Here is an 8,680-nt window from a genome sequence, read left to right on the forward strand (position 1 = left end):
GCTTTATTTTGAAGGGATGAATGTGTTCATCTGCTTTATTTTGAAGGGATGAATGTGTTCATCTGCTTTATTTTGAAGGGATGAATTTGTTCATCTGCTTTATTGTGAAGGGATGAATTTATTCATCTACTTTATTTTGAAGGGATGAATGTGTTCATCTGTTTTATTTTGAAGGGGTGAAACAGAAGCAGAGCAGCTGTTAGACATGCAGAGATGTTGTTTTAATCTCTCAGTTTATAGAAACTGAATTCAAAAACAAATAAAAATATAAACTACACAGCTGGGACTGAAGGGGCGGAGCCTAAATGTATTTAGACACTTATAAAAGTAAAACCCTCTCACCTGGACTTGTCCTGCAGGTGTCTGAAGTGGACCCGACCCTGATCCAGGTCGGCCCAGGTGAAAGTGTCGTCAGTGCCCAGCTCCTGCAGGCCCGTCCCCGTGGACAGGACCACCTGCCCGTTGGTGGGACGGTGGACGAGCTGGAAGAGCAGCCGCTGGGACGGACTGTCCCGGTCCTTCACCTGCAGCAGGACGGGCAGCAGCGGGACAGAACCACCGAGAGGGACCAGCAGGGACCCGTTAACGTGCAGGACAGGACTGACGGTGTTGACTGAGGGAAAATAAAAACTTTATTTTGATGGGACAACTTCCTTCTTCCTACGTCTTCACTTTTTTACATCTCATGAATCATAAAATAAAAGTCTTTAAACTATCATCAGTATATTTAATTATTCTTTTATTTTGTAGGAGCACCAGTTTGAAGCTTTAAACAGGACAAAAATGTGAATTTAAATAAATCTATAAGTGGGCGGAGCCTGTGTGAGGATCAGCTTTCATTGGACCTGGCTGAACTTTGTCGGTGAACTTTTTAAAGGCTGTAATCTCGTTATAATCTCCTCTAAACGTCAAACTTTCAGACGTATAATTATACTTACAAATGAGGACAAGTGTACGATTTAATGTTGGACTTTTTTTCTGTCGGCAGGAAAGAAAAAAAAGCTAAAAGGCTTTCTTTGCTTTTTATTTGATTGACTCATGAATTAATTTAGGCCTTTAGGCTAAAAATAATTATTATTTCAGAAAAAAGGGCATTAATCTCAAAGGGAGCAGAATAATATATTTCTCTGTTTGAATAACACTTTGTCACATTTCAGAAATTCTTTCACAGCTTTTCACCCGGAGGCCTCGCGACGTTTTTATTTTTTATTTTTTTTTAGGTTCACACCAATTTTTCAAGATAACAGAATAAAAATGTTCAAGTCAATGACTGCAGCTCTGCAGGCTTCGTTTATTCTTTTTTTGTTGTTGTTGTTGTTATTAATGAGAACCAATTAACAGGAAGCTCCACTCATCAGCTGATTTTAACCGTCTGTTCCAACAACTTTCAGAAGCATTAACTCCATCTGTGAAATATTTTACAAGAACGGCTGCAGTGGTTTTCAGTAAATACTTACAGTGATCCAACTGCAGGAATGTAGTTTTTTTTCCTTCAAAGAAAGAAATCTTTCTTTCATACGTTGACCGTAGTATTTATTATTTCTCTACTCTAAAAAGGTCGGAGAACTCTGAATTACTAAACAATTTGTTTATTATATTTTTCATTTAAGTACATCACTATTTTGTTACTGACACAATGCATTTTGGGGATGAAGATGACGACTTCCAGTTGAGAAGAGTTATGGCTAAAAAGCTATAATTAGTGACAATAAAGTTTCATTTTGTATCACAATGAAATGCAAATTAATTATTTGATTTCTGTGATTTTCTGTAAAGTTTTTTTCTAGATTCTGTCACAGTTAAAGTGTACCTACGGTAACAAATTCAGACCTCTCCATTCTTTGTTGGTGGGACAATTTGCTAAATCAGCAGTGTTTCAAATACTATTTTCCCCAATGTATACATTAGCCTTGGAGCTAACATTATATCTTTTAGCTCTGAAGCTTAGACCATCGAATATATATATATATATATATATATATATATATATATATTTATTTATGTATGTATTTATATATATATTTGCTATCTCTGGGGCTAACGCCATATATTAGCTAAGAAGCTAAAGTCATACTTATATTAGCTCGGAAGCTAATGCCTAATTTGTTATCATAGGAATTAATACCATAGATGTATTAGCGTTGGAGCTAATGCTGCGTTCCAGTTGTATCGGAACTCGAAATTCTGAAGCCGGACTGACGTCAGTTCCGAGCTGACAGAGTTCCAGTTTCAAACATTGGAAAAAGCGTTTCCATTATTTTGCTCTGCAACAATAAAACGTACAATAATAGTGCTCTACGAGGTATTTTGAGTGGACAAACAATGTTATAACACATATTTTAACTATCAATATAAAGCACTACAAGTACGTCTGTTCTATGTTGTTTATTTTATATTACGTCAAAGCCGCGTTTGTTTACATGCAAGACTAGCAACGTTAGCGGTTAGCTCCGACAAGCATGCTAGTATGCTACATATATTAAACAAATACATTATAAAAAGGGAAAATAAACTAATTAGACTCGTTTTTATTCTGCCTCCTCTCTTCTTACTTTCTGTCTGTTAAATAATGGGGATGGTGCTTGTGTACGTTTGATTACAGCTCAACATTAGCCGTTAGCGTACAGAAACATGCGCGCAGCAGCCATGTTGAAATGATGGCGTAACGCATGCTCGGGCTGCTCGGGTATGGTTTGGACGCGCCGACCTCTCGACTCGAAACTACGACTTCAGGGTGCGTTCCAGTTGAAAAATAGAACTCGGAGGCTCGAAGCTACGACCTCCGAGGACAACTGGAACGCAGCATAACATTACATTAAAAGTCATATTAGCTAAGAAGCTAAAGTCATTAGCTTAGCATTAGCTCAGGAGCTAATATTAGCCAACTGTTCCAGCAACATTTGGAAGCATTATCTCCATCTGTGAAATATGGAAAGGTTCTATTAACTAGCTCTGTTATCCTCCAACCACACCATTTACCCAGAAGGCTTTGTGGTGTAACTAACAAGGTCTGTGAGACAATATAAATATATTTATTTTAATTTATAACCAGACTACAGTCATTCAACAGTCTTGTTTTTATTGTTGAAGTAAATGTTTATTAAATAATGTCTAATGTTACAGCGTGTCGGGGTTCCCTTTAAAACCCCAGGCTGCTGAAACTCCACAACTAAGAACCATCATTGTTCAGTTTTTTTTTCAGCTTCAGGCAAGATTTCAAAATAAAATCATCATTTCTGAGAGGTCTTTGAAGTTTATCTTATATATTTTTAATTTTATTTGGTTGCAGAAACAGTGAAGGATGGAGAGCTGCAGCCTTGAGTGGACATTAAGATTTAACCAACGGATCCTCTCCGGACTCGGCGGTGGGATTTTACTGTTCGTGAAAAAAACAAAAAACAAAACAAAAAAAAAAAAAAACGTCTGAAAGCTTTGTGAGCCTTCCTGTTGCCTAGCAACAAACCACCGGGGCTTTCCATCATGTGGCATCTTCTGGTCATCTGCATTATTGAAGAGCAGATCCACTTTCACTTAATCACAGAGCCTTAATGCTGATGTTATGTAAGACGGTGGATCCTGAGAGGCCGAGGAATAAAACCAACAACTCAAATATTTAGTTTGGAGGATGTTTGTTTGTGTGTGTTTGTTTAACTGAAACTTTTGCTGCTAACTTAAACAAACAGCTGAATTAATTAACTTAAACAAACAGCTGAATTAATTAATTTAAGGCCTGAGTCACACTACAAGATTTTAAAACAGTCGGACGATTTTCAAAGATTGACAGAGCCCACACATGAGGATAGAAAATCATGGATCTACCAGGTTTGGTCCTACAGTGTGTGGTGTACACACACACACATGGCAAGAGACAACACACCACACACAAACATATTTCATTCATGATTCAGATGTCAGGTGTGAAATCACGCGAGACTTCCTGAAATCTCGCGAGAATTCAGATGTCCGAGGAAAAACCTCACGTGACCTCCAGAGAGACGTGAGTTCAGAGTAAATAAACATTTGCAACAAGGAAGAAACAATGTTCATCGTTTGTGGACTATTTTTACCAGAGGAAAAACAATACCATAGGACTTTTAACATCCAGCAGACTTTCTGCTGAGTCATGACAGTTTTTTGTCTTCCGTATTTTGGAATCCCCTCTGTGTTTACGTCACCTCTCTTTCTGATTGGCTACACGTCTCATTCAACAGGCTGAGAGCTCAGGTGAACACTACACACGCTGGCTGTGTCCAAAACGACAGGCCGGGTCCTCCGAAGGCCGAATTTGTCGGCCGCATACGTCACAGCGCCGCAACGAAGGACGTCCAAAACCGAAGACTCCTCCGATGCGGCCGACAAATACGTCCTTCCTTTGGCCCGAATCGAAGGACTGGTCTGATGGATCCTTCCCGGCCCAGCATATCCCATAATGCATTGCGGCCCGACCGGAGATTTTTTTATGCTAGTTTTTATGCTAGTAATGGCGGACGAAGCGAGAGAAAAGAATACATTTTAAATAAAAATACGGTAATATAAAAATAAAAAAAAATTAGCGGTTGTAATTCTAATACTTTTATCATTTGTATAGACATGTTTTTAAATGTTATTTTTTTGTCATAAAAAAACGTGAAATAAACATGAACCTACAGCGGGTCATTTAGTTCTTCAAACGATACCTTTAAGTTAATTTTATAGTTTTGTGATATTAATAATGCTAATGTATTGATATTTTTCTAATTTTGATTTAAGTTTGCTTGTTTAGCGTCGTCACTGTTGCTAGGTGACATGATGTACGCCGGGTTGGAGGGGAGGCTAGACCGTCCAAATTCACAGCCTCTTTTTCCGGTCTTCCCAGTCTACCAAGGACCCGGCCCGCCGCGACCGGGTAGTCTGGGTCCTCCGGAGGACCCGGCCTGTCGTTTTGGACACAGCCACTGTCATATCGGGCCAAAAAATCCAACATGTTGAATATCCCCGATTTGAGGTCGGAGCGGTCCCGACCTCCTTCCGAGCCGACTAGATCAGTCTTAACTCACCACCCACAGCAGGAATATCTGCTCAGATTATCTTTAGAGCCATCACGATAATCTGGACTTCCTTAAGATTGTCGGAAGGACAAAAATCGGCCTGACTATCTTGTAGTGTGACTCAGGCCTTAAACAAACAGCTGAGTTAATTAGACGTCTCTAACGAGGAGCAGTACAGGTGTGGCTCCTGGAGGACTCATTATTTCATTCATTCTGCAGGTAAGAAATGTGGGAACTGATGAAAAACATCTTGTTTAGAAACTTCAACTGAAGATGATGATGATGGAGCTGATTCACGTCTTCAGCTTCTCTTTAATTATCTTTAAAAAGCTCCTCTATCCCATAATATTCACAGCTCCACTTGTACAGTTTTTGTATCTGAACGGCAAAAACATTTCATTCTGACCCAAGAGACGAGTTTAAAATATGAAGTTTTACTTAAAAACATTCACATGAACACATTTGTCTGTGTACTACTGTAGTAATATCACTATTAATACTGGTACTAACAAATACACAGTTAACAATACTAACAGTAGATCCAGTACTAATAGCACTATTACTAGTACTACTAGTATTAGTAGTAAAATCAATAGTTTTAGCAATAGTATAAGTTAAGAGTACTAATAGTTTTCTTACTATATTAGTAGTTCTAGTAATATTAAAACTATATATAATACTATTAATATAAAAGGATTACTAGCTTTAGCAATAGTATTAGAAATTATGCTAGTAGTATTAGTGCTTGTATCAGTAATAGTGCTAGTTGTATTAGTAAAAGTAGTAATAATACTTGTAATATTAGTATTATAACCGCATCAGTACAAGTGCTACACTAGTTCAATTAGCACTACTACTTTATTACTAGTAGTATTAATACACGTAATAGGATTAGTACTTGTAGTAACTCTATTGGTATCACAGAACTAGTAGTATTAGTAATATGAATAGTATTATTAGTGTTAGCACTATTAGCAGTACTATTAATACAATACGACTAGTAATAGTAATAGTATTAGTAATGGTTCTAGTAGCGTTACTATTAGTATAATAGAACTAGTAGCATTAATAGTAATTATACTTAGTACTAGGATTAATATTAGTAATAATACTATAAGTTTGATAACTATATTAGCAAAAGTTACTGCTACTATTAATATTAGAACTACTATATTATTACTAGCAGTACTAATAATATTATTAGTATCACTGTTATACTATTACGGGACTCTACAACATCTTGTGGACGTCGGGGGCAGTTCCCCTGGACTGGCAGACCGGGGTGGTGGTCCCCCATTTAAAAAGAGTGTGTTCCAACTACAGGGGGATCACACTTCTGAGCCTCCCTGGTAAGGTCTATTCAGGGGTTCTGGTGAGGAGGGTCCGTCGGATAGTCGAACCTCAGATTCAGGAAGAGCAGTGTGGTTTACTTCCTGGTCGTGGAACACTGGACCAGCTCTACACCCTCAACAGGGTCCTGGAGGGTGCATGGGAGTTCAGCCAGTCTACATGTGTTTTGTGGACTTGGAGAAGGCGTTCGACCGTGTCCCTCAGGGACTCCTTTGGGGGGTACTCTGGGGGTATGGGGTACCAGACCCATTGATACGGGCTGTTAGGTCCCTGTATGACCTGTGACAGAGCTTGGTCCACATTGCCGGTAGTAAGTCGGACTTATTTCCGGTGAGAGTTGGACTCCGCAAAGGCTGCCCTTTGTCACCGATTCTGTCCAGCCGAGGTGTTGAGGGGATCCTTTTTGGTGACCTCAGGATCACATCTCTGCTTTTTGTGGGTGATGTGGTCCTGTTGGCTTCATCAGATCCTGATCTCCAGCTCTCACTGGAGCGGTTCACAGCCAAGTGTGAAGCGGCCGGGATGAGGATCAGTGCCTCCAAATCTGAGACCATGGTCTTGTCCGGAGGCAAAGCTCTCGGTTTACCGGTCGGTAAAACGAGGTTAAAGGAGTTTTCTTCAGTTTGATCAGAACTTGGGGGACTTTTAGAAAACAGCAGATTTTCATAAAGCAGGTTGGTTCTGAGGTGTAAAAAATACCACGTCTTCTGTTGAAAGGACTCTGAAAACACAGGCTGGTTGAACAGCAAGGACCTTTATTTTGCAGTTCAGGAGATTACAGCCTAAAAAACCAAATTGTGGTCTCCAAGCCAAATGAATCTTCCAAGTAGAGAAATGAAGACGAAGGTGAAGAGCAGGGGGCGTACAAGGCTCTTTGTAGGTTTTCACAGATGTACCATAAATCTTGTCACGGTATACCTTAAGCGTTCTTCTTTCCTAAAATGGTAATATGTGCCGAGCTCTAAAGCTGGAAACTCAGAGGCCTCACATCTGTGCATTCCTGAGACAAGGCCCCCACTCTTTGGACACTACAGTTCTTACCATGGCAGGTCCTGGTCTTCAGATCACCATAGTACCCGGGTCCACAGTCGGGGGTGCAGTAGCCCTCCATCAGGAAGGTCTGATCATTACAAACGCTGCAGCGTCCCACGCCGTCGCAGAGCGCGCAGTCAGACGAGCAGGCTGCAGGTTTAGTTAAAGACGCTTCAAATCAGAATCATTTCAACTTTTCCTTCAACAATAAAAACATTTTTAAAACCTTCTTACGTTTACAGACTTTAGAGGCTTCCAGGAAGTAGTTCCTGCCACACCGGAGGACACACTGGCCCTGCAGGACGGAGTACGGAGACCGACAGTCCAGGCAGCGTCCCGGACCCTGACACGTCACGCAGTGATCGTCACAGGCTGAAAACACCAAGTACACAAGAAATTTAAAATACTACAGGTTGTAATAACGTGGGTGAGGTGGAGAGAACTGTAAAAAAAAAAAGAAAGAAAAGAAAATATTTAGACAACAGAGAAAATTCTGCACGTTAAACAAAAATTCCCTGCCTCTGTTCCTGTCTCATTGTTTTTGTGGTAAATGACTCAGAACAGTCGAGTTGTTGCAGAAAATAATAGTTTTTGCATCATTAGCTGAACTCTCCTCATCATTTTTCTCTACAGTCTTTGTAAACGAAGCAAAACTCGCTCTGAAAGGACTTGTTTTCCTTCCAGTTTCCATCGGCAGAAACACTGAATCCTTCTTTAATCCACTAAACTTATTGATTCTTATTGAACATTTGTTGTAAAAAGCAGCAGCTCCATCCTTAAAAACATTTACTGACTTTAGTTTGCTACTTTTAGCTTTTAGGTGCCATCTTGCTAATAGGATGATTAAGCTAATATTTGCTAAGTGAGGCGTTAAGCTACCGTTTAGTTACTTTTATTTTTAGCCACCATTTTGATTTTACCTTTCAGCTAATATTTGGTTATTGGTGCTTTAGCTTTAAACTTACTTTGTTAATTTTAGCTTCTAACCGATTTAACAAATTGTAGCTTTTACCTAACATTTTGCTAGTTGCAAATTTTGGCTACTTTTTTGTTATTTTAACTTTTTGCTTTTAGCTACTGTTCTTCTAATTGAAGCTTTTAGCAACAATTTAGCTTAAATGAAAATATAATTTAGCTCAAATTATGTTTTAACCACTTTTGTGGTCATTTACCTTTCAGCATGTTTTTAGCTTATTATCGTTTTGGGTTTTAAGTTTAGCATTGCTACCTTTTTGCTGTTTTTATTTCAGTAGCTGTTTATACATATATAT

At 39.1% G+C, this 8,680-nt stretch overlaps 1 protein-coding gene across 1 annotated transcript in view; it reads right to left on the minus strand.

The window, feature by feature from the left end:
• The window catches only part of fras1 (Fraser extracellular matrix complex subunit 1), a gene marked incomplete in the record, with an annotated part of 260,581 nt that overhangs the window by 77,617 nt on the left and 174,284 nt on the right, over positions 1-8,680 (minus strand). The window contains 3 exon segments of the mRNA XM_014014601.1: positions 343-613; positions 7,419-7,559; positions 7,644-7,781. Of these exon segments, the coding sequence (XP_013870055.1) occupies positions 343-613; positions 7,419-7,559; positions 7,644-7,781 (550 nt within the window).

The sequence above is a fragment of the Austrofundulus limnaeus genome, unplaced genomic scaffold (assembly GCF_001266775.1).
Source record: "Austrofundulus limnaeus strain Quisiro unplaced genomic scaffold, Austrofundulus_limnaeus-1.0 Scaffold117, whole genome shotgun sequence".
Classification (NCBI taxonomy): Eukaryota; Metazoa; Chordata; class Actinopteri; order Cyprinodontiformes; family Rivulidae; genus Austrofundulus; species Austrofundulus limnaeus.